We start from the raw sequence: 27,847 nt of genomic DNA on the forward strand, positions 1-27,847 counted from the left end.
GCTACTCGACGTGTATTGCGATTATGCTAAAAATGACACGAAAGTTTTACGGGCTTCGTATAAGTACCGTCTTAAAGTTACGTGTCGCTGTACTTTCGCAACTTCACTCTTATAAAACCATCGTAAGGTATTGCGAGTGTTTAAGACGACGGGAGTTGTAAGGATCAACTTGAGACTCATTGCCCGAGGTCGCCCAAAAAGACCTTTACCGGTATTAAAGCCATTTGAGAAAATGTGGCAAGTGCCGCCACGAACCAACAGGTTGCAAACCAGTGCACGGGCGATAATTATTTATCGCTTTTGCAACGATCCGATAAAGCCCGATAAATCCAACTTCTCGAATAATGTATATATCGGTCAAGAAAGGTACTTAAACCGCGCGAGATATGATTTTAAATTATTATTATTGGAATGGTGTTATTATTTTCATTTGGGTAACTTCTGCCTCTATAAATCCTTCAAACGTTTTAGCAAATTTTAATTATCGTTTTTTTTTTTTACATAAAAGGATTTAATTTTAATGAGATTTAATGGATCTAAAACGTCATCTTGTCCGCCCGAAGTTAAATCGTAAACTCTGATAAAAATTCTAATTAGAGCGATTTTTTAAACTTATTTTTTCCAAACTATGTTTTAATATTACGCTTTATTTCCGAACCACATTTCTCGTTGTCGTTCGACGTGACGGGCATATTCAGCGCGCCAACAAAAGAATACGTAAAACGGCAATTAGGCGACGTAATAAATTCGAAATAAAGTAAGCGGCTATCGGGGCGAAGTGAGAGCATATACGACAATGGTGGAAGATAGAGGTGGAGAGAAAGAGAGAAAGAGAGAGAGAGAGAGAAAAAGAGACAGAGGTCAAGGAGAGAAAAAGGAATCCAATTAACATCCTGTTGAAAAGTTATGGAAACGCCAACGGCGAATCCCGAGCGTCACACCTCGGGATTCGCCGTTGGCCGGCATGTGCCAAGGAATTTTTCCCGCGGGGTAATTAGCTCCCCCGGCGCACCCTTCCGACCCACCGACATTTCGCACGTCCTTGCTACGTAACTCGTAGACACTCCGAGCGTTGGTAAACCTTTTCCAGATGAACGCCAATTAACGTGCCTTTGCTCTCATCGCGTTTTCACCAGCGAAATTGCACATCATTCTCTCGTCGGTTTCCTTTTTTCTGACAACAGAAGATACAAAATGTCCGAACACAATTGTAATCGTACTCTTCGTTATGCGTTCGATGAGAAATATAGATCCGAGTCTATTGAGACTTAAGGTAAGTGTATCAATGCCGGGACACTTAAGACCTATGTCTGAACACCTTTATTATTTTAGTTTCTAAATAATTAAGTATAACGCGAATAAAATCAAAGAAAGAAATATAATATAAGAAAAATATTTTTATCTCTGATTTTTTTATTTTAATTTGCGTTATAATAATTTATTTAAGGTCTAAAATGATAAAAATGTCCAGACGTAGGTATACGTGCCCAGGCATTGGTACATTTACCTTAGAGATCCGATTTCTAATTTTTAATTTCAAATATCATAACAAAACGAGCTTTTCTCTGTCAAAGATAACAGCGTTGAAAAACGCAACTCGCGAAAAACGAATCATTGCGTTTTTTTTTTTTTAGTTTGATTGCTGAGAGCAAGACAGTAATATTGTTACGCCCGCACGAGAGACATGTGCATAATCGCGATCGTCATCGCGTTATACAACGAAGAGTGTGTGTGCTCTCGCGAGATAAGCGAGAACGGGAACGTCGTTAAATGTTGCACTCGTAGAATTTAAAATGCTCTCTTCTACAAGTGCGCTTCTCGCGTTCTCTCGCGTATTTGCGCGTTGTAACCGTCAAAGACCCGGGTGTGCATCGAACAGGCGAGGCGAGAACGAAGCAAGGACGCATTCGAATCAGATGTACTGTCGCGACAGTATCAGAGAGGATAGAATGGCGTGAGAAAGAAATAAGGATGAGAAGGAAGCGACTCGACCATTAGTAGTGCGAATTTGCTTTCTTAAAATGGCACGTTTTGTATTCGGAGATATATGGCGGAGAACGCGGATCTTAAAACGACGTTATCTGGTGAATGAATTTTCCTGTTCTCAGTATATACAAAAAATAAGAGAATATCCTTTTGTGCTGGAAGTAAAAATTTAAAAAAATTTGACTTACACCACTATGACTTTTACTCCTCCATATATATTTATCTATATAAACATATTAAAAATTAAAAAGTTTTATTTTTATTTATTGAAACAATAATTATATATAATCGTATACAATATGCATTAATAATGTATTAATATTGGCATTGTAGAATTTAATTAATTAATTAAATTAATTAAAAAAATGAAAAATAATAACATACAACAAATAATAATATACAACTTTTATTTTAAAGAAAAAATATGATCAATCACACGCTGTATAAAGTGGGTATTCGCTTAGACAAGATTATTTGGAAGTCTTCTTGTCGACGCCACAGACGTTCGTAAATATCCAACCCGTCATATTTTCCGCCAAGAATACCTTGTACCAGTATCGCGACGGCGACGGCTGCCCGAGTTACCGTATCGAGGAACTTTGTGTTTGACAGTGGTTCCGAGCAAAAAAATAAAGGGAATAAAGGAGGGTGAAAAGTTTCGTACAGTCGACGGGAACCAGACCTTTGACCCGACGTTAAAGCTTCGGCAAACGAGAGCATTTATCGTAGCAAGACGCTGTGTCCCCTTTCGGTCGAACAAGAAATACAAGGTATTCTAGCTCCGAAAGTATAGAATGTAATTCGATAAATTTCCCGCGCGGTACTGGCGATTTCACGAGCGGCATACTTCGCAATTTCTGTCGGCCAATATTGACATTTCAATGCGGATAACGCGCGCGCAAGCAGATATAAATTTTGTGTATTTTATAATTTTGCGAAATAATAATGATACACGCGTTATCGCGAAACGTTTGCAAATATTTCATTGCATATTCTTTAATAATTATCGGATGAATGTTTTCGACTATCAATTATTGCAGGCGTATAACAATGTTCAGGGCGCGTGATTTAATTATCACGTAATGAAACAAAATGATTTTCTTCTCATATTTAATTTTAATAAAATTGCAATTATGAGCGATTAAAAAATTTTAATAAAAAATGTTAATGGCCGTAATAAAAGAAAGAATAATGGCTCGTGCACGGTCCCAAACCGGTACCTATAAAGCCTAGTCGGTCGGTATATACCTATCAGTTCTCGTTTAGAAGCAGAGATATTATATCATGCTTTAGGGTTTCATAAAATACGAGCGAACTGAAGATAAGGTGGTTCCCGAGTAACCAACCAGGGGAACCAGAAATCGGTGCAAAAACTCTAAAGAAATGGCGGCTCTTCGCATTAAGACTTCCTCGAAGTCGAGCTACAGAAAACGAGCGCATTTATCTTCTTGAACCGTTGTTTTCTTTAAAGTAAGAAAAGGATGGAACGCGGTAAAAGCTGCGAGTAGGTTTTTTTTTGGCCACGAGAAGGGACAATACATAACTGGGGTAACACCCACGTCCGCGGACCTGCCATTAGCTTTTCGCCGATTCAAACTTTGTAATCGCGATAATCGAAATCCCATGTAAAGGCAAAACGAACTGCCTGCCACTTTTCCTACGAGGATGGAAGAACGTAACTCTCCATTTTGTAAAGCGGTTCCCTCGCGTTTCCCTCTGTGAGACGACAGCGTAACACCTTCGCGTAGCGTGTGACGTCGTCTCACTTCGCGTCTCTTCACATTATCTGATATCGTCGAGTCATGGAAACTCTATTTCCGAGGCGCGACAGCGTCGTTGCGCATTCAACAATAAATACGGAGGTGGAACTTTGTTTACCGCCTTTAAAGAAAATATTACGTTTCAAGCGCGCATATAGCGATCCCCGCGCTTACCCGTTTCTACTGCATTATGATTAATGCACGCCAAGCGCACCATTTAGGAATTTGCTTTGTGCTCGCCTTCTGATTAACGAGCAGTACACCTACCGCGGTACTTCGTCACGATTAAGTAAAATGGTTGCGAAAGAGATAGCATAGAGACAGCGGACGATCTGAAATTTTTATTCAATGGGGCGGTAGTTAGTTTCCGCGAAGTTAGCACATACATTTTTAGAATCCCGATACAACTGATAGAGTTTTGGCTCTTTCCCAAAAAGTTCTAGGCTCGTATTTATAGTTTCCGCCAAAAATCTCAATTCTTGTCTCGAAACGCGATACAGTTTTATAACCGGATCTTAAAATTTGATGATTTCTTTTAATAGAATTTGAAGTCTGCATCTGGCTTATCTATATTTTTAAATATTAATACCCTTTTTCATTTTCCACGCTTTGCTCGCTGTACTTTTGAGTTGAGATTCATATAATAACTATAAATTCTATAGTTATCAATTTCTATCAATTCTTATCTCGAAACGCGATACAGTTTTATAACCGGATCTTAAAATTTGATGATTTCTTTTAATAGAATTTGAAGTTTGGCTTATCTATATTTTTAAATATTAATACCCTTTTTCATTTTCCACGCTTTGCTCGCTGCACTTTTGAGTTGAGATTTATATAACGACTATAAATTCTATAGTTATCGATTTTTCAGAAATAGTTCTGGCGATTAAGTGCGAAGATAGAGAGTTGATAATTTGAGGTTTTATCTTTACAGAGATAAGATAATTCTTACCTAAACTGAATTGAATAGAATTCGGTTATTGCGAATAATAATAATAGTACTCGAATATGATATGGTACCCTTAGACGATCGCACGATCGTATATCTTTGCAAGATAAACGTGTGAACGGCGCGGGATGAAAAATAAAAATGTGTTTTCATCAACAATTCGCGCTTGGACCTCGTCACAGTTTGGATTTTTTGGACAACAGGCTATTCGTCTTGACTGATGTCGATATTGAAACGGGGAAAAAAACGAAATGGAAAAATACAACGTATTCTCCCCTATTTGAAAGGAAGAGGCCGAATAACTTGGCAAATTTTCCAAGCGTGGAAGAACTCGTACGTTCCGCGGGGATATCCGTCACGGTCTCCGCTGCAGAACGTTGGTGTCAATATCACCGGTGTTCGACTTCCAATATTGGAGCAACAGTGTGACCAATTCTTCTCTTCTCGGTTACATAAACCAGTGCAGAGTATCGAGTTCGACGCAAAACAACAGACGTAATGTCGGATCGACAGCCAGTCGATACACGATACAGCACCACTCGACTCGTGTAAATCCGCTGTAAGTTCACTCGGCCACAAGCGCGTTTCTTAGGATCCTCAGTTTATTGGAAACCGTAGGTCGGCACGTCGAATAAGAAAAAAGAAAGAAGTGCCGGCGAAACATGTTAGTCTCGAGAGTTATATTTACTCGAATCAACTCTCTCTCTCTCCTTTCGATGAGTTGGAATTACGGAGAGCCCGAGCAAGATAAAAACCGGTCAAGTGCGGAAATATCAACTTTTCAGAGGGAGCAAGAAACATTATATCCCTGCAAAATCCAACGCCATATATTCGAAGATGTTTTAAAGAAATAATATCTTAAAGCTCAGATAAAGGGATGGGGGAAGAGGGTCGCATCTGGCGCACCGCGCGATAAAGAGATAATGCATCGCAATCAATTTCAGCCGGCTCGAAATCGGGATAAATTTAAGTACGATTATCGTTTTCCCTCATAATCCGCGAGCATTTTGCACGAAAATAATTATTCTCAAGATTATATCCGCGTTCTCTCCCTCGCCCTCTAATGAACGCGATCAGTAAAATCTGTGAACCTACGTCGGGTCATAATGATTGGGATAAAAATTAACCGTGGTGATAACAGTAAAGTGAAACTAAAGCAATAATAATTTTAAAGCGGATTATAAGACTCCCCACACCCGATTCGACATTCTCGACGCGGCCTGTATTCAACCTGACTCCCTCATATACATATAGTATTCCTTCCTTTCATACATATATACATATGGTGCTCACGTAAGCATATTCTCCATTTCGGAGGACGCGTTATTCAAATGATTATAAACAAAGGAATCGTACGAAACACTTGCAATGATTTTGTTACGAAGACTAACTGGAGGGTCAGGATTTTAAAACTATCTTACAATGTAATATTGTAGTGTCAAAGTATTTATTAATTAATATATAATTATAATATGATAAATGAGTCTCAGATTTGACAAGATTCTCACAGTGCACGGCAGCTTTCACCGCACGAGGATAATTCACTTTTCCACGATCGTTATGATTTGATATTATAAATAAAAAAGGACACGTAGACAATAGGCATATAGACAACAGGTATCACTGACTCAACAATTACACAGGTGGCATACGTTTGACCAATCTTGGTTTAAAATCAAATATCCTATAATATCGTATTATAATAGTAATTGAACAACAATAACGTTGTTGATTGGATTTACATTGATTATGTAGACAAATAGAAAGATAAAATTTGCATCACGCGGCGCGGGCGCCTCGATTGCGAGCACTTGCGTTCATCCCTGAGTTTAAATATTAAAAATGTCATGATCCAACGAATTCCTCCCAAGACACCCCGTGTAATCTGGCGAGGGACGGAAACCCTCCTTACGCCACTGAATACGTTCGATTTGCTCGCTCGAAAGTTACGAATGGAGATCCATCCCATGGGGGCCGAAGTTTTCAGTATCCGCCGATGCTCGCCCTTGCGCCCGGATTGTTCTCCCGAAAGGTAATTGATCTGGATTGCCCGCTCGCGCCTTCCGCACGAACTTTTAATAGTATTTTACTTCTAAGCACACCGCCTCTCCGTCGGGCGGACTGATGCATCCACCTCAGCGGGAACTTTTCCCCCTCGCTAACGGAGGAGGGTAAGTTCGAGCAAGAACTGCCGAAATTCTTGCTTACTCACTTACGCCGTAAATGCGACTTCAATGTCGTGGACTTAGCCGGGGTGAGTGGATCGTTATCGCGTGCGCCGGCATCGTGGCTGCCGTCTTTACCGGATACCTCACTCCGTTTTACATCGCCCCGCTGCTTTCCGGCGTTGTAATAATAGAGAAGAGACTTGGCGATGTCTTCCCGTAAAATAGCTTTATTAAAGCTCCAAGGACGTACAGCAGTGCGTGGCCACGGTTACTACATTCTTGTAGTAAAACATACGTCGCCGCCGTGTAATGGCCACGATGCCGTTAAATCCCGGTGTTACTTCAGAGCAAGACTCGCTAGTCTTGCTACGCTTCTTTCTTCCTGTGCGAGTATCCTTGCATTACTTTCAGATCTCCGATGCGAATAAGTTCAAACGGAATGACAAGATAAATCTCGGAGGGAAGTGCGCGCATAAATTTTACGGTGCATTGCGGTGCCGCTGAAGTTCTTCAACTTGGGAAATGCGTAACTTTCAATGAAAGCTACGTTTGGAAATTTTTTTTTATTACCGTACGCCGCGTGGTAAGCAGACATTCCTATAAAAAAAGAGAGAGAGAGAAAAAGAGAGAGAGAGAAAGAGAGAGAGAGAGAGAGAGAATGTGCAGGTCGGAATTCGAGGAGCTTGAATTTGAGATTCATTCCTCGATACTGGGATTTCTTAGACATGTTAGCTGCTTTCTTTCACGCAATATGTATCGGTGAAAATCTCTCGAGCAAAGCGTGCTTCATTTTCCGTACTTTTCGTAACTCTGATCGGAAATTTCGTTAAATTCACTGAATATCGCAAATGTAATGATTTTAACGACGTGATGTTAGTAACGATGTGTACTATAATATCGCGTCGTTACAGATTTTTAATGAAATTGTATCGTTTGTATTTTATCTCCAATAGCTATTTATGACATTAAATTACGATGCATGATATAACGGCGTAAAAATAACGGCAGGATCGCGGAAGGCATTGGCCATTACCGAAATTGAAAACTGTCAGCACGCACCTGTGCGTGCATAAGTAAATACGAGCAAGAGTGTGCGATCGAGTTTTTAGTTTTTACCACACTGTCGGGATACTGCATTGTAAACACGTTCGTAAATACGGGAAACTCCGGGACGGGACGCGAAACAAACTAGTCCGATGATGTTAATTGTCGCGCGGCGCTTGCATTAAACGTCCGTTTATTTTATGGGAATTGAACATTGTGATGGAAAATGTTGTGTGCGCGCGCGCGCAATGAAAAATTGCGGGCTCGCGGAGCACGCCCTTATCGTAATAAGTCTCCGAAGTTTATCCAACTTCAAGTTTCCTTCCGCTATTTCCGCGAATCATTTCTTTGCAGCGTACATTTGTTACTCCCCCGGAATATTAGCTTTTTGCGCGCCACTCGCGCAATTGTCTGCTTGATGAATCGACTCGCAATGGAATAAACGCGATCCAGAAGTTGCGCATTTCCTTTTGACTCGACTACCACTATCGCCCCGGTGAATTTTTGTGTCGATCCTTCTATCGCGGAAATTCGATTGAAAACATATGTGATTGAAGGGTAGATATTTTCTCGATGGAACCGCAGATAAAAAATCCATCAAAAAAAGAGAGAATGTTCAGACTATTTAGACTATTTACATCTTTGTAAATTCGCCTGCCAAATTGTTAGATAGATGTGATTTAAATATTATTTGTCTATTTTGATTTTTAGTTTTTTTTTTTTTAATTCCGAAGAGAGATCTGTCTCTTGTAACGAAATTGTCAATGTTATACGACAACGAGCGATACCAACGAAAACACTCGAGCATAAACACCGGGTATTATAGCGTTGTAAAATGGCATCGTATTGTTTCAAAAATGCGCCTGTAAACACCGGCTATTTTGCGAGATATAAAAAACGCTTAAGAGAGAGAGAGCAAGAGCTTTCACCTTATAAAAAGCCATATCAAATCCGACCATAAGAGGAACACGCGTTCGAATACGTCGACTTTTTCATATTGTTAGCACTCCTCTTCGTTTTTGCTACGCGGTTGAAACGTTAAGCGACTCCGGAAGACTCTTTCGAGTTGATGAAGCTCACGGTGCCGTCCTGTGCCAAGACAATAACAGTGTAGGAACGTAATGGAACATAAAGAAGAGCGCGCGCAGCATCGTCCGAAACGATCTCGGATAGTACGGCCAACTCGCCCGTCGTGAACGACCGGAAACGACATTCGAATTCTGTTGCACGAGGTGTTGCAGGGCCTTAATCGTTTCGATCCGACTTTTCCACCACTCCGGCAAATACACAGACGGGTCAGAAATCGCGAAGCGTTGCCACCCCGAGAACGTGACGACGCTCTCTTATCGAATCTACGCCTCGCCCATCCCGACCAATCCTCTCTCTCTCTCTTTCTTCTTCGGAAATAGGGGAATAGGGAAAATAATTGCTTCGGGTTTTTCATTCCTTATTCCATTCTTTTTTCACTCTCCGCTTCGCTTTTTCGTCTTCGGTGTTCCATTATTCTGAAAAACCGGAGTAGCCGGAGAGCGCCGGATGCAGCGCCCGGAAGACTAATCGACGCGTTCAAGATCGGTTAAGTAGAGAACTGGAGAACAAACGGATGCCTCCGTATACGCTCCCGATGTTAATTTCGGTGAAGGGGGGAGTCGCGCGCGCGTGAGAAAGGAAGCGAGCTCGAAGGAAAATCGGTCAGGAGAGTGGCGGTATCGGAAACTCACGGCGAATTATATCGGCGAACGGAGACGCCCGACTTTCCAAGCCGTTTTTCTGCAAGTCTTACGAGAAACGCGATCGGACAGGGGCGGCGCGCGAAAGTCATTAAGGGAATATACTTATTCGCCAACGTTGGCCAACGAAGCGCGGAATTATCGATCGCGCCCGGTCAGCGAGAGCACTTACGTGTATCACGTTTCACGAGAGATTCCATTTAGAAGTTCTTAGACTAGAGAATATCGCGCCGCGCGCCGCGGGCCGCGCCGATTCACACATAAAAGCAATGCGAGTCAAAGGGCGTGCACCACCAAAAAATAAATTGTAAAACTGTGTTATGCTGTCAACAATCGTTGAATAATTGTTGCGTGGCTATTTTACTTGTTATATTCGAATTGGCGGCGTTATATAATACGAGAGCCTATGAATACACAAAAACTTGTTTTATTAAACTCGTTTATTAAAAAAACTCGTTTATTTTATCAATTAATATTTAAGGCTTCCATTTTTTTGGATACAATGTGCTATTATGAGTACGCATAAATAAATGTACGACAAAATACAATTGTTGGAAAAAACAGTAATAATATTTTTTTAGTAATAATAGCTTTATTGAAGTGCAGTTTTTTGACGTTGTACATGAAGATAAAAGAGAATAACATCTCAAAATGTCAGCAATGGTGCTGCTCCAGGCTTTTAATATAATAAAAATAATGTAACAATAAAATAGCAATATTCATAATAATGACGAATCATACGTGGAGATACAAATGTATTTCCAAAAATCGGCGATCCAAATCGCCCACGAATTCGTCATGCACCACGAATGACATTGTGCATTCAATCGCAATATGTAAAATAGATTTCCTATCGCGAAGTTTCGTAAGTGAATCCATCAAAACTTTTATAAAAGTTCCGGCAAGACTGATGAGTTTCTCCCCCGGTATCGACCTACCTCAATGCCGATTCTATCTAAGCGCTCCATAGGATTAACCGAGTAGAAATCTGAAACATTCAACGAAGGACGGAAACTTTTCGGACGTCTCGTCGTGAGAGATTTACGTACATGATACATAGCCGGAATATCAGTGAGGGAATTTAAACTGAATTTCCTCCGTTACATCAGCTACCACGAACTGCTCCGCTCAGTGTACTCGTAATTAAGCAAGATTACAGTACCGAGAAATTATCGCTAATCGCGATAAGAATGAAGATGATTTCATACAATAATATATATTTTATCCATAGTGTATTTAAGTATAGTATATTTAGTATAGCAATAGTATATATTTTATAATTTAAGTACAGTATATATATATATATATATACATATAGTATAGTAATTAAGCAGGTATATTTAAAAATTAGCATGTGTAATGCAATAGATACTGTAGGATTTTACTTGACGTGCTCGATAGGATTAGTTGCACATTATATTACATGTTAAAACCCGGGCATCGACAGACCCGTCGTAAATCAAGGGCGCATCGGCTTATTTCCGCGGGACGCGAAAATTCCAGTTGGACGCCGTATAAAAAATGACGTCAATTTTTCAACGGTAAAAACTCCGCGACGTGAAGACTTGGTCGCGACTCTCGAAATCACATCTACTACATCGTGTTCCATCCGTCGAAGTCGGTGTGTACTCTGTATACAGCATATAGGTACGCGGTTCTGTATAGCGTGATTAATTATCCCGGCGCGGGCGCGGACCGCTGCGTCGTCGCCCGCGCGTATCCGCAGAACAAATACCGCTCGATACACCGTTGCGCGGTGGTGGTGCCCGCGCGGATTCCGCGTGGATTCCGTGTGGATTCGTAGCTATCGCAGCTATCCGCACACAGGGCGAGAGGCGAGACACCCTGGCTTGGTATTTGCCGGCAGCACAGTTCGTGGCTGCGCCCTGATCGCGCGGATACACATCCGAAGCCGGGTGGATAAACCCGCGGCGGGCTGCGAGCGGCGAAATTAAGACGACGGCGATCCGTGGGGTACACGCCCCGTCATCGTCGCCTGGAGTCGGCGGCGACCGAGTTTCGAAAGTCACTTCGCACGTACCGCCACTTGAATCTTATCCGAGCGCCGGCAAAAATACTTCTGACTGTCCGAAGTAGAAGATTGCCGTCTTCTTCCACTCCGTGAGTACTTCGGGACGACGGCAAAAGTCGGCGAAAAGTTGCCCGCCCGCTCGCTCGCTTTGCTCGCCTCTGCGGTTCGTCGCGCTGTAAGAAACGCTCTCTCACGGAACGGAGTTGGTGAAGAGGATCCGCGACGAAGCCGGACCGAAAGTTCTCGCCGAGTATCGGGACAAGAAACGTCACCGCTCTGTAACGATCGCGAACTCCCCTTAACGCCGACGTCCGATGATTTAATGGCCGTCCGTTACAGCGCGCGCTTGAATCCCCGGCATTGGTCGCGGAACAAAGAATCTTTCTTGTAACGTGTACTCGGTCACGCGCGACATATCTTATTGAAAACGACAATCGAATACTCTAATGCAAGAACTATACACCGGTCCCGATATTGACAAAGTCAAGAGGTCTCGTGAACTTCGATTAACCGATGGCAACGGGCTTGTCTATATTAATTGACGCCGTAAACTTCGTAACTACGTGAGTCCGTAGCTCAGATGAGTTTGGGAAAACTAAAGCCCGCAAATTATAATTATTTTACAATAACATATGAACGCGAGAAACTCTTTTAATACATGCCGTATGTAGAATGTTATGCATGTTAAAATGAACAAAAATTTAATAACTTTTCTTTGAAAGTTGAAATCCAGCGGAATGTAGGAAAGAGGATTAGCACATATTTCCATTAACATATATTTAATCATATTAATTAATAATAGAGATTAAAAATGAAGTTTTAATCATATTTTGGAAGCCGACTTAACGATATTTTATCATTAATTATTAAAATCCTTATTAGCACAATATCGCTTGCAAGGACATTGCAATTACTTACATCTAAATTTTCGCGGAATATATTATCCTCTCTAACGTTACGATTTAAAATGTTCTGTGAATCATAACGTTAGAGAGGATAACATTGTCCGCGAAAATTTTGATATAAGTAATTGCATGATGTCCTTGCAAGCGATATTGTGCTAAAAAAAATTCTGTGAAGAGAGACTCTTTAGATCAAAAGCCTTTTATAATTTAAAGTAGCAATCAGTCGCGCATCGCGCATAAATTATTAAAAACTCTTTAAAGGTATACAAAGGTGTACAGAGATGTCTCTTCAGCGAAGGCAATAATTAAACAACGTGCATCTCTTTGCACTTTGATACTTTTTTTTTTGCATTATTCGCGTGCCATAGCTTTAATATTTCTTGACGGATGCGGTCTGCAAAATCCATGCGTATATCTTCCTACAGCTCGACGAGAAATATTTGCCGTACGCTTCGCCATTTCAGTCTTTTCTTTAGATACGTTAGATATTTCCGTCAAGCATGAAATATACGAGAGTAAAATATTCACGAATAACGTTGCATCCGCGAGATATACCGTGTTCTATAAAAAAAGAATGGACCAGCCGTAGTAATGGTTCGTGCCGATCTCTAAATTCAATGTGGATTCGGCAAAAAAATTTTTGTTTTTTTTTCGAAATCACATCCGAGAGGTAAATCGCAACCATAATAGAGGGGAAAAAAGGAGAGCTAGGAAGTTTTGTTGTGTCCCGGTTTGATTTTTCGAGGGTTTTTCGCCGACACGGCACGAACGCCGAGTGAAACGTGAAAATCGCTATACCCGCCGGTAGTCACGTGTATTTAATTAAACGATACTGAGCGAGCGCATTAATCGAGCACGGTCGATTGGTTATGAGACTTATCTTGAATTGGCGTTGAATTATATAACACCCGCGCCGATTTGAATATTCATACGTGCGTGTGCGAGATAACGTGCACGTGCCTCGCCTACACGCGTGCCCGATAGCGAGCACGGAATTTGGTCCGTTTCTCGCGCGTCGTGCTTTTTTTTTTTAATTCCAGCGCGTGCGATGAGCTTGCCGAGATAATTACACCGTCATCGCAGCGCGCGATTTGTGCGTTCTGTCAAAGGCGCACAAGAAATACACAAATCTATTATCTAATTAATTAACGTGATGGTGATAAGATGAAAAGTAATGTAGATTGGATTTGAACTGGCAAAATTTTTGCATTTTCATCTCTTTGAATTATGATGATGCAATACCATCATATTACTAAATTTTTTTTAATTCTATACATGGGTCTGTATAACATTATGCGCAGCATCATTCTAGACTATAATTTCTCTTTGTACAAAAAGCTATTTTTGCTGACGGCATATTTTTTTAGCAATGTAAATAATGAAATGTCGCGTAAATCTAAAGGAGACAAAGGATTTTTTTTATGATACACTGTACATTATGCATGTCATTTATTTTAACTTAACGAGCAATTTAACACTAACACAATATACATATTTCAATATACATACTAATTCTGTGAAAGTCTAAATTGTATATTTTAAAAATAACTTGATGTATATCGATGACTCGCACCTCAATTAAATGTAGGAATTCGATGCATTTCAAATAGATTGCAAAGTCCGATATAAAAATTCGATATATAATGTCATAACATATATAGGTAAAAATAACACGACCTCTGACACGATGCGTCTGATTCGGTTGAAAATTCATTTCGCACTCTATTTTCCCCCTCGCGAGTGGTATATTTCGACCGAGTGGAAGGACGATCCTTCCGACACGACAGGACAATCTTATACTCGCGTAAGATAAAGCGGGGATGAGGATCGGTTATACATCATCCTGTCTCAGTCAACCCGAAACCAACCCTCATTCTCTCTTCTCTCTTTCTCTCTCTTTTTCTCTCTCTCTCTCTCTCTCTCTCTCTCTCTTTCTCTCTCTCTCGCTCTCATTCTGGGAGCAACGAGACGTGAAAGATTACGAAAAGACAGCGCTGAGAGAAAGGATTCGAACGAAAATACAAGCGTATTAGCGGCGAGAGCGGCGGCAAAGAGATCGGGACCGAGGAATGGAAGAAAGCAGGGAAGACGGAGGACCTCCGCCGGAGAGTAGAGTCAGCCCGGAGAATGCGCTTCGACAAGCCCGTTGTTTCGTTCAACCCCTAGCGAACCCCGGCGTCGGATTATACCGGATGTGTATCTACGGCGTGTACATGGTCCCTGACCCAGCACGTACCGGGACCAAAGCCCGTTTATATACGTGTGTGAGAGAGCGCGGTACACGGGAGCGGATATTACGCCATGTGCGGTACACCACCCTCATCCCGGTCTGTCTCAACGGTTGTTTCTGTCTCTGCTCGCGCTGGGCCGCGTTCACGTGCAATTTTTCGTATATTAACCACACGGTACGTCGAACGTTCGGTGCCGTTCTTGAGATTTTACGCGAAACGTACGAAAGTTATCGCACGGCTCGTGCACACTCGAAATTGGGAACATGTGACACGTTAAAGTTCGTAACTGTTTCCGTGTAAAATATGTCCGGGATGTTTAGACACGGTATCCAATTCTGTGTTGTTCGCTTTACAAATTACAGGGGGAATAAATTATCAAAACTATTCTCTCTTAGATGAAGCGAAGTAGAAGTCGCCGATATCATATTTATATATTATATAAGATGCGATCGATTATGTTTATAAAATTACAGATCTTAAATTCGTGGTTATACTCAATTTGAGTCATTTTTAACCATTCGTATAGGTTGCCACCACTGCTCTTACTCAATATGTCGTTAATTTAACTAAAACAAAGTTAATTTAAACCGAATAGGTTTACTTCGCCAGTAAATAAATGTTCATTTACATAACTAAGTCTAAATGGAGTTAAAATAATACTATTTTGTGTTAAAATAATAAATTTCTACGCACATGGTAGTTAAAAATAACAAAATGTTACCTAACTCGGGGTATTGGTTTAAATTTCATCCTTTAATATTTAACAGTGTACGACTAGAGAGTTAATCAAACGAAGTGAAGAGTACATTCACCAAAAACTATATTTATCTCGATGTTGGACGAACAGTTTTCGAGCTTTTGCAGGTTTAAACAAAATTCTCCGTTAATCATAATTTTACGTGCATAATGAAACAAAATTTTATTATAAAAAGTGGGAAAGGTCAGCAAAACTTGAAGAATCTTACAGGTCGAATTTGCCAAGCTAGATCTCTAAGGAAATATTCTGAAAATCATTCATAAACTCAATTAAATTATACTAGTTGACCTGAAATAGTACTATAACAAACATTATTATAAAATCTAAAAATTAATTGCTGTAAATTAGAAATACTACATAAAACAAAAAAATAATGTAGAAAACAATTGCTTTTACCTCTCTCGGGTTATTCTTTTTATTTCAGACAATATAAAAAATTACACGGTCAGTGATTGCTTACTCGCTGTAATTTTTACAAGATATCTTTATTCTCTTCGTTGTATTTGCGTCGCGCCGTTTTCTTTGAACGAGCGTAGGAAATTGCGTCACTGTAAGTGGAAAAGTAAACCCTTTCGCCTATGTATTAACGAGTAAGTTAAGTTTGTTTCGCAGTTAAATTGTTTCGCACGAGGTTTCGCATTAGCACGCAGTATTGGCGCGTAGATCTAAATTACTATCTCTAAGAAACTAATTCGATATAACATAACAACGTGAACGAGTTCCTTTCCTTTAATTGTCACATTTCTAGTGCTTTACGGCTGCCGGTTATAAGGTTTCATTCGTGGCCGCTGCAGTATATTCTTATATTGCAGGTGGAGCTCATATTCCCTACCCTATAGCATTTACCCAGCACCACCCTAGCGTTACTCTAGACTTTGTAATAAAAAATGTCTAATACATTCTGTAATCCGTTACCACTAAATTTTACCTTTATCTACTTTAATAATAATAATTTATACGTATGACAGAGAATTTGTTCATGAAAATATATCTAGTTTGTGTAAATTAATAATATATCTCTTATCTATTCTATATATTTCTTATATATTGATGATATAGGGTGCTTTTGCCATTTTCCATGCGATATAATTGGGCGTGGTATTTTCATATATATTTTTGTCGACAAAAAGCAACTCTGCTGCGTTTATTATCAGCTACGCTTTCCGGAGTTTACAGCCATCGCGATGCTTATACTTTTCACGTGCTGACCAATGTGTTTGCCGCGACGATCTCCGCGAACAACATCGCAAGTACATTGCGCCGAGCGACGGATTTCTCTATGATGGTGTTCCCGCTCTCCATTTCGCGGGATTAACGAACGTGTTTTGATTCGGCACGTGCGGAAAAAGAGGGAAGAACGAGTGGCGCGTATAGGATATGGACAGGCGACAAAAGTGAAGCGTTCATCAAAGCGGAACATGCTCGCGGAACGAATCGGATCACCCTATTCATCGGCGCAGCATTGACGAAAATCGAAACGGCCGCCTCTTTTAGAATTTATATATAACCCTCTGTCGCGCGCCTGTGTATGCACGCGCACCCGTATATATACAAACCCAATTTTTTTCACGCGACATCGGCAGACGCTTTATTTTTTTTTCGCAGCCCCACCGCCGCTTTATGAATAAAAAGCGTACTTTTGTCCATGAATACCTCATCTCTGTGTATTTTCCGCTGAAATATTTTTCAATCGCGGGTGTAATTTTACGAATTCCCGCGTTTATATAAATAGCAGTCTAATCGGCCGGTCGCATCGAAAATTAAAAAATTACTGTGACTGAACTTCATCGCGCCGCGCTGCATACCATGCATATATCGATAGCGCGCGGCAACCAAGGTAAATGTGATGACAAAAGCAAAATTGCGATCGTAATTTGAGAATAAAAACGGTTCGTTAAGTTGATCTCGATAGAAATATGTAATCAAAGCTCGCGCGATGAAGCCCAAAAAATATATTCATGGCGTATGCAATAAATTATTCATAAGGACCCAAAGTATTACACTATAATTTTCGATCGCATTATATTTTTTTATGTCTACCTAATTACGATCAAAGAATCGTGTCTTTCGCTCGTGATAATAATCGAGCGATTAAATATCGTAACGTGCATCGGTGTCCAAAATTCTTCGCTTGCAGATATCGTGCAAAAAAAAAGTTATTATATGCCGCAGTTGCAGTGAATGTCTGACAGCTTACACTGGCTTACAGCGCACGGTTTCGATTTAAACCCTTTATACCAGTGGTCGCGGTATTTTATTTCGCCAAAACACCGGTTTATCAGAGCGAAACTTCGCGCGCGCGACGGCAACGTAAAGTTCGAGCCCGAAATCAAATCCCCGCACGCTGCTATGGCGCGCACGGTCGCCGTTAGCACACCGATACGGCTTCATTTGCGCGGCGGCCGGCGGCGGCAGCAGCACGCCAAACCGCAGTAAAATTTTTTTTATGGTCACGGCGGGAGCAAAAGGCGGAAGTAACTTTTTGGCGGCTCAAATTAACCAGCGTAACTGCGGGCACGACAATTACCACCCGATGGCTCGGCCGTCCGTTAATACCCCCTTCTTTCCCCATCGCCGCCGCCCACCTCAGCACCGCATTAATCACGAAAAACAGTTTCGGACTTCCTGTGCCCGGGGCGGCCCCGCCGACCCCGTGCTCTCGATGCTGATGATGTCCCCGAAATCAAGAGCCTTTATAAACAATAAATCTGACCAGTCCGCGCTGGGGGTGGCGAAGTGCGCGAGCTCGCGAATGAAAACGCGCGTCCTGATCAACCGTGTATATGCGAGCGAGCGAAATTGTTGGATGAAAATGTAAACTGAACTGTAAATTGCGAAAGGGCGATTCTAAAATTACCGAAAAAAACCCTGATAATACAGGACAATAACAACGTTATGAATCAAAGAGAAATGGATAACGTATATTAACGTATAGTAAGTATATAGAATAAAATTTATTTGATATTTACAAAAAGCATAAAAAAAAGAAAGTTTAAAATTCGAAAAAAAAAAAGAATCTACGTCCATGTAATTGTTATTCAATCACACGATTTAATTAACAGTTATTTGCAAGGCAGAATTTTCTACAAAAACTTGCGTATGTTATAAACAGTAGAGAACGCAGATGCCTGTGAGAGTTAAATTATGATGTTATATATAAAAGGCTTTTTGTCATGCGTCGGAACGTCAAAGAACCAGAGAGTTTGCGTTCAAAACTAAAACCGTACTTAGTAGGTACACAGTACACTTTGTTGTACCAACTGCATCATGTGTTGATACTTTACGGAAAATTTCTCGTTAATCGGCTCTGAGCTTTGCGTTAACTATATGCAACATAGTCGACCACAAAGTGTTCGAAGCACGTTTCAGCCTCAAATAAGTCGATCGAGCTTTAGGGCATCTACATAATGTAGATGCAACGCGTATTTTATGAAACACAGATAAATTCATTAAATATAGAACGTCGTAAGAATGCTGTGCTTTATTACGAAGGTGATAAAGCTTAATGCGAAATCAATTTCTTTTTGCGCGCGGCATTTTCCGAGAGTTATACAGACATTTTCGCGAGGACACCGCGCTGTGTATCGTCATAACCGTAAATATCTGGTGACGTTCATAATTCTAAGAAAGTTATGTCGCGCCTTAGTAATTGAAAAGGGGAGAGAGGGGAATATTAATGGCGCAACATCGCGCGCCGTTAATCGTTTCGGGCGACCGGGCTTATACGAATGCGAGATCTATTTTTACGTTAATCACGATCGTCGCTAACGAGAGGAACAAATTTAATCATCCTGAGTTTCCGTCTGACCGAAACGGGACTCGCTTTACTTTGGGGAGAAAACGTATTCCAGCGCGGGTAAAATGGGGATGTATGAAAAATGATTAGCGCGGCAGAATAATCGCGCGCGCAAAGCTGAAGCCGGCGCGTCCGCGCGCGCGGGCTTTAAGCTTTTAGCTAAACGCGGCGGATAATTAGAGGAAAGAAAGTGGCCGCGAACGCGAAGTCGGACGTGAAAGCGCGCGCCCGGAGTCGGATAATAAATTGAGTTTTACCAGAGGGATCGGTTTCATTAAAGCACGATAATTCTCGTCAGTATAGAGCAAGCCGCGGCAGTTTCCGCGGAAATAAATAACGGTGCAGTAGTGCAGGTGCGCCACTGTCAGACCTGTCGCGGATTAATGGCGCGCCGCGCTATTGCACTGCCTAGACTACATCGAGCGTCCTTACGCGAAGGACTGCACCTTTAAAAAGAGGTCGCGAACATCGGGAACCGGGAACCGGCATCGACGCGAGTACATCGGCGTCTGTATACCTTCTCCTTACGGTGACGGAGAGACAATCGAGATACGTAATGTATTACACGGGCGGACTATGATACTGCAAATACTACAAAGGCTAATACCGATAAATGATGCTTCCCCGCATACCATTTGTCAGGATTACGGAGATGCAGACCGAGAAGGAAGGACGAAGGAGAGGAGGTCCTCGAGAAAGGAAGAGAGTGAGATGGGGGGAAGAAAGGAGAAACGGAGTATTAGTATTCGCAACAATGGATCTAAAAATATATTTAAAATACTTTTCATTTCTGTGAATTTAAATACACTATGTTTTGTTAATTATTCTTGCAACAGAAAAGGATCGGTAACGAAGTTGACAGTGTCACATGTAATTTAAAGTTGGAATTATAGCGGATATTATTAAGAGAGAAAGATCTAACATCCGCGGAGCCACTTTTCCTTGGTAGTAGTAATAATACATTTGATGCAAGCTGAAGGAAACCGACTGTATTTCACCAAGTTGCTTTTGATTTCAAAAGCTCCGCGACTGCCGCGCTTGATGCGCCATGAAAGAAGATTGCAATATAAGAATAAAACGACCCGTACCACTCCGAGCGCAGCACCCAAATAATTCTTTATGCCGCGAGAGAAGGCCGCCAGGAAGAAAAATAAGCTCGAACGAGGTGGCGTTCTTGAATGCGGCCTTCCGGCGTGATTTTTGCGATTGTAATTTTCCAATTACATCGCCCGGGAATTCCGCGCCCGCCGCCGAGTGGCTCTCCTTTTTTTTTACAAACGGCCCGCGCGCGTCGTCGCAATCTGATTTTTCCGCGAATTCCGCGAAAGGAGTTCCACCGAATAAACTAATTTACGTAAGAGAATTAGGAGAAATGTCGCACGCGCGCTCGAAGGGAAACGATAAAAGTTCCGGGATTTCCCGTTGACCCCGTTCTTATTATTTTAAGTTCCGCTCGCCGGCAAACTTCACGTCCGCCCGATATCTGATATCGGCGACAATTCCCGATTCTTCTAGACTCGAAGAGAGAGTGCGGAAGGACCGCGCCGAGCGCGCGCGCGCGCATCATCCGGGTATGTATACGCCCGTCAGAAATACATCGCGAGCGCGCGAGCTCTCGCGGCACTCCGATATCGATTTCAGATTTCAATTTAATGCCGTCGCGATATCTCAGGCACGATCTTCCAATACCAATTTCGTGTTATCGGACTTTTCGTGACGTGCCGCCGAAGCTCTCCTCCGCGCTTCCCGTCGCGCGCGCGCGGCCCGGCACAATTCCCGCGCCGTACGCGGCGAGTCGCGATCAGAAAGAGCTTCTCCCCGCGCGCGCGTCATGAATATTCCTTGGCGTTAACTACATCGACGTTTTCTCTGTTCGTTTTCTAGTGCCGCCGCGCAAGATCACGATCGTCGACGAGAACGAGAATGGACGGGGCACGACGGTCGGGCCGTACATGGAGGGCGACAACCTGCGGCTCTTCTGTGACGTCCGTGGCGGTGAGTAATTCCGGAACGCGCACATAGTGTATAACGACGAGATTTTACTCTTGAAAAAGCTATATGAATTTTTTGCAACATGGATTTCGTAGCCCCGCGGTCAATTGGCAAAGAGAGAGAAATTAGAGGACATTCTGGTTGAGACAATTTTTTTCAATAATCTGTGCGAATTTATTCCTATATATAAATCAGAGGTTTCTATTTTTATAACGCAATAACGTTTCATAATTATTACTTTTAAATTAATTATTCTGGCGCTTTTACACATACTTGTTAATTGACTCGCAAGACCTCTTGGGATATATGAATATTACGTTTGTAATATATTAATTGCATGCACTGCATCCATCTATTTATTCTATAAATGATAGCCATTAATGACACGATGAATAACATGTGTATAAATATTTGCATGTTATAAAACGGTCGGTGCATATTTGCAGATGAGTAATATTTATATAAACATTAATAGTGTTTATACATCGCTGTAAAATTAATATTCGTAACAATTAATATTAAAATGACATTTTGCAGCGTTAGGTATTATAAAGTTTTTACGCATATTGCTTCTCTCTGTAGATTTATAAATTTGTAAGATAGTTGACAATTAAATTATCATAAGATTAAATTCACCATAAATCAAATATATTATTTTCCTCCTATTTCATTGTTATTCACTTGTCTCTTACGAAGCGCAAAAGCTATTAATATTTTAAAATGCAGAAAGACTTTACATGTATACACATTACTCAATTTAAATATTAGAATATACTTCCTGTAACTTCTGTAATATTATTTACTGATCTTTGTTAATTCGTCGTATCTAGTTTTCATTATGCATTATACAAATTATGTTATATTAAGTAATTATTCCGATACACTGCATAATACAGATAGTTGATAAATAATTCGAGTGTCCATCTGTGACCGACAATAATATTGAAACTGATTGTTTAATAACACTATCTAGGCTCGTTCATAATGAAAGGTCGATTCCATTTGCACACGGATGTTAACTCTCTTCGCTAATTATAGACTGTAATTATTGCACTTCATTATCATCGTGCTTTTGAATGAAGTCTCGAGTGGTACTCGATACTTGCACCGTTAAATTTGTAGGTCGTGATATAGTTGCGATTCTGTCGAACGAGCGAAACCATTAATTTTCCGTTAAGCATCTCTACGGGCATTTGCTTCGCGGAAGATCTTTGCTAATCGACGAAACGTCGCCGATACCGGACAGTTTTTTTTTGTTTTCACGTCGCTGATATACAAGCTGAAACGAAATCTACGCGTTTCCGCAGGTAAACCGGCCCCGATGGTGTCCTGGTATCGCAACGACAGATTCGTCACCAATCGAACGACGACGCCGAGCAGCGGCGTGACACGCAGCGAGATCGTTATACAGAACTTGAACCGGGACGACGTCCACTCGGTGCTGACCTGCAACGCCACGAATAACAATAGGTCGATTCCGCTGTCGTCGTCGGTTCGCGTGGACATGAATTGTAAGTATCCAATGCGACGCGAATAAAAATTCGCCCTCTCGGCACGGCGCGGCCGCGGCCGCGGCCGCGACCGTCAATGGAATACGCGAGATTCGCGCCGGCGCGGGCGCGGCGGGCACATTTTATCGGCGTTTTTTTTATAATTTGCGCGATGTATGATAATTACAGCACGCAATTACCTGCGAGCGACGATAATAACGACGTATCGTTACGGCGCGATTACGGCGCAAAAACAGCGCTGTAAAATATTCATGAGAATATACGCTGGCGAATTTGTCGCGGGGACGCGAATCCCGCGCGGCGTAATGAGGATTCGACAGTTTCCGAACGCCTTCCATTGGATTTAATCGTCTTACGGCGACAATGACATAGATACGCGAGAACTTAGATGAACTCTCAATCCTTTAATAGGATATATAGAACACATTGAAACGTGTGTTTGAAGGACACGTAATCCCGGATGCTCGGCGCGATATTGCATTCGCCTTCACTTAGTATGATAGCAAAGAGAATTCGTCAAACGCGCCTCAAACTGTGGTATATAATATATATCATCGCGCTATTGATAAACCGCTCCGGAACCACCGTGAGATGTTTATCGGGATAATAGAAAACTCGATGGCCATTTTTCTAGACCCGTTTGCGAACCGACGACGAGTGATCTACCGGAAGGAAGGGGGAGAGGGGGAACGAGAGAGAACTCGTCGATATAGAGACGAGATATTCTCTCGGCCGGAGTTCGTCGGCCTGCATTGAGAGAAATATGGGTCCATCCAAGCTTTAGTTATAAAAAGCAGCGACCTCTCGCTCCCGCGCAACGACTGTCTGTCCTTTAAAAGATTATACGATTATACTTGATGGAAGGAAAATCTATATATTCGCGCTAACAATGATCGCGCGCGCCTTGTGTCAAGAGTCAAATCCGCCCTCCCATTTGCGATTGTGCAATTTAATTCCTCATTATCTACGCGCATGACACAGTCGAAAGTCAATAATTAATATGGATGGACGATAATTGGTTTAAACGGTATGACTGCGATGATTACAAAGATGCTGGATATTAATAAAATTTGTTCAATTTCGTTCTATTTCTTCCGTCGTTTTTACACGGAAGGAACGGTTTTACGGAAGTATGTAAAAATTTAGCTACATAGATGCAAATCTTAAAATAATTTTGGACCATTAAAATAATTATGTGAGAGCATGATGATAATGTTGCAAAAAGTTTCGACATTCTAGCAACCAGCTTGAGCGTTTTAGATCATTATTTTGACGGTCCAACAAAGTTATTTTCTGTAAGATAACATCTGTATCCAGCTTAATTTTTGGAAACTTCAGCAAAACCCCGTTCTTTCCGTATACAAAATAATCCCAAATCGTTTCGAGGGTACGAGGGGTTGGATCATATTAATTTGGGACGCTCTGTATACTTAACGGTCGCAAGTCAATATAGAGCACGACAGGAAATAAATGAAATCCGTGCTTTTTCGGATCACGGAACACGCCATAATAACGTTTGCAACATAGATATCTAAGGTACACATAGCTATGTCAAACATCTAGATCAATATACCGTCGGTGTATTGATATAGATGTTTGACATCCATACCGATGTCAAATATCCACGCTAATACAAGACAATCCCAATACATGTGGATGTAGAACAACCAATGTGGTTCCCGCTGTTTGCAAACAGCGGGAAGAAGATTTGTACACGATCGCGCGCTTAATACGCGGTTAATACGCTTCTTCGCCGCATAATCTTGTCGGACGCTACAGAGGGGAAAAGAAGTATAGAATACGCTGATTAATAATTTATCTTCGGAAACCTTAGCCGGCACGTTATCTATCGAGGGACACGTTCGGCAAGCCAATAAATATCGGGCGTCCCTTCGCACCGCTCGGGTACCCCGTAACTCCTACGGTTAGAACGTCGGCACGTAGTAGTAGACGGGACGCGACGCATCGGCGATGGAGATGAGATGATCGCGCGGTTCTCGCCGCAGCACGGAATCAGGATGGACGGCACAATTTACGGGGCGATACGGTCCGGAGAACGTACTCCCCGGGGGTGTTCCCCAGGGGGTGCCTTTGCATTCTTTACGAGATCGGGCCCGTCGCCCGTCGCCCGATAGCAGCGATGCGTAAATGGCGCGCCGAAGAGAAAAAGAGACAGGGAAGAGGGAGAGGACGTTGGGGACGAGGGTGCGAATTCGCCATTAAAGGGTGAATAACGTCCGGGCGAGCGTGGTGCGTCTTCCCGCGGCGTGGAATTCGATTATCTCGGACGTGATTTAAAATTTTCCCGATAGCGACGGCAGCGACGGAGATGGCCGATGTCGCCGCTGCTCTATACCTCCGCCGCCACCATCGACCCCCGCAAATTCCGACTGCGTTATTTTCCTCTTCTTACGACCAGGGATAAAGGCGAATGTCACGTACGTCTCTATACTTTCGCTTGGGCTCTTTGAGAACTCACCGCCGCGGAGAAAGTGGATTATCGCGGAAATCTCCCGACTCGATCGCGTTTACAGAGACGACGAGGACACTGATACAACCGTTTTCGGGACACGGAGCGACGGGATTGTCGTGAAATATAGGACGAAATAACTTTTAAATCCTCAAAAATATGAAACGTTCTTTTGCAAACACTTATTCCATTCGAATTGGCTACACGACCGGAAACAGAAATTGTTTGAACATTAAATATCGAACTTTTGTTTTTGGGTTATAAAATGCTGCTAGTAAATAGAATACTGTCTAAATAATAATATTACATTACGCGATATTGCATGCAAATGCATTGTTTCTACATTTTAAACACGCGGTTGTATCGAATACTTTATTAACTACAGTATTTGTTTTAAAAAATTATAAACTTGCTGCTCTCAAAACTCACCAAATAAATTTATGGTTTAATTGATCGTCTCTATGTCCAATAATATTGAAAGTAAAACTATCGTGGATGAACTTTACCATACTTTTTATATAATAATTATTTAATTTAATATATTAATAATAATTTTTACCATATTTTTATGTAATAATTTAAATTTACATTTAATTTTAATTTAAATAATTTAAATTTATTATATAACTGTATGCGGGAACACATCAAGATAAATTAACCAGTGTATAATAAGGGAAATGCGGCAATCGGTTTTTCGAGGAAAAATACAGGGTACAGCAACCTAAAGTATTGCATCCCGTAAACGTATCGTAGGTAAAATGCATCGTTTACGGGAAAATAAAGCCCGCATTAAATACACTTTAATTGTAAAGTTGGCGAAAAAGTAGACGCGCCAAGCTTTCGTGAATTTCTTATAGACGGCGTAAAGTAAGCGTTGGAAGAATCCGAGAAAACGTTCATTAAAGAATACACCGAAAGAAGTTCAGCCACGATTTAAAAGCAATGGGACGAAACATAATGGAAACTCTTTTGATTTCGATTCAAATCGGTTTTAATCCGAATGTAATAAGGGAAAACTTTTGCACCCGCTCGTTAATTAAATATGCACGTACACGATATTTTTGCCGGCTAATTGATTTTTTTTGCCAACTTCCTGGAAAAGAAAATTCCGCGTATGTGCTACAATTTTTATAATAGGATTTTAAACTATCTTTTTTCATGACATTTCTTCAGACATATCTATATGTATTTCTGCACACATATATCTTTTATTTTTAAAGATAATATAACGATAAGGTGTTAGCGATATAATGTAACCTTTTGCGTAACATTTTTAGAATATTACAGTATATTGGATAAATAACTGCAATTTTTATTTAGGGCAACTCTTGATATATCACGTCATAAATTAGATTCGGAAAATTATTACAGTAAAAGTAAGAAAATACAGAAATTGAATGTCAGAACTTTTTCAACGCGCAAATGAAAGAAAGTGTCTGAATAAAAGCAACAAATATAAATACGAAAGAAATGTGTTTTACGCGATGAAACAATGAAAGCATTTATAATATTTTTCTGGGTCAGTGATTATTTTCGACGAAGTTCGTAGGCGAAAGCGCGGCGTGAAAATCATTCGGAGTGAAATCGGTTAAAAACACGCAACGTTACGTAATAGCAAATTATTCGAGATAACGCGGAATTATCGTTACGGCGATTGTACGTTCGGCAAAAAAGATACGGAGATTAGATCCCATTAGCATACGCGAATTGGATCGGTGCAAGGCCGTCGTTCTCAGTTAAATCGATTTTTATCAGGTATTGTTACGCGACGCCCGCCTTCGAGAACGATTCGAGAGCGAGGTAACGCGAAACGTGGAACGTTTGCCGCGATCTCAAACTGATTTGAATTCCCTCTTTTCTCGCTTAACGATCTATTTAACAGAGAACGTGGTCTTTATCGCGAGAAATATAAAAAAAAGCCTATTACTCGCTTAAGAACAGAAAGTAAGTGATGAGTTCAAAATTGAGAGCTTGGGAAGTAAAAAGACACAAATTCAACAATTCCTTTTTACCTTCGATAATTTATTCTCTTCCGTTTATCAGGTGCAGATTATACAGATATTTTTAAAGAAACTATCTGGCTGAGCTAACTTAAGGCAGACTACGCATAGATAAAAGATTACATAGTTAACTATACGTCCCGATTTTTCTATAACATTTCCTTTTATTTATAAAACATTTAATCGATTAGAGTATATTTTTCCCCGACGAAAACGTTCTATTTTTTTATACATATTGATTTCACGCGTCACCTGTAACGATACCCCAAAATGGTCGAGTATCACGAACGACACTTACCTCGCAGGGATGGCTTAAAGGGAGTCGGGGAAACGGCGAAGAAGCGTTTCTCCAGACCGGATACCACGTGGCGTTCGCTCGATCCCTTGTAAGGGTCTTTGACGACGGCAACTTTCGCGCTCGATACGCGACGTTCACGGTAACACGGATTTCCCGGTGATATATCTCCCTTTCACGTAAAAGCGCGATCCCTTTCAATATGCTGAGAGTGGCGC

At 41.3% G+C, this 27,847-nt stretch overlaps 1 protein-coding gene across 2 annotated transcripts in view; it reads left to right on the forward strand.

Annotated features, from left to right (window-relative positions):
• The window catches only part of LOC139817415 (neural cell adhesion molecule 2), a 196,980-nt gene that overhangs the window by 132,672 nt on the left and 36,461 nt on the right, over positions 1-27,847 (forward strand). For both annotated transcript variants that reach the window (XM_071785484.1, XM_071785483.1), the window contains exons 4-5: positions 21,246-21,356; positions 22,661-22,864. In XM_071785484.1, coding sequence (XP_071641585.1) covers positions 21,246-21,356; positions 22,661-22,864 — 315 coding nt within the window. The remainder of the gene's footprint in view (positions 1-21,245; positions 21,357-22,660; positions 22,865-27,847) is intronic.

The sequence above is a fragment of the Temnothorax longispinosus genome, chromosome 8 (assembly GCF_030848805.1).
Source record: "Temnothorax longispinosus isolate EJ_2023e chromosome 8, Tlon_JGU_v1, whole genome shotgun sequence".
Taxonomy (NCBI): Eukaryota; Metazoa; Arthropoda; class Insecta; order Hymenoptera; family Formicidae; genus Temnothorax; species Temnothorax longispinosus.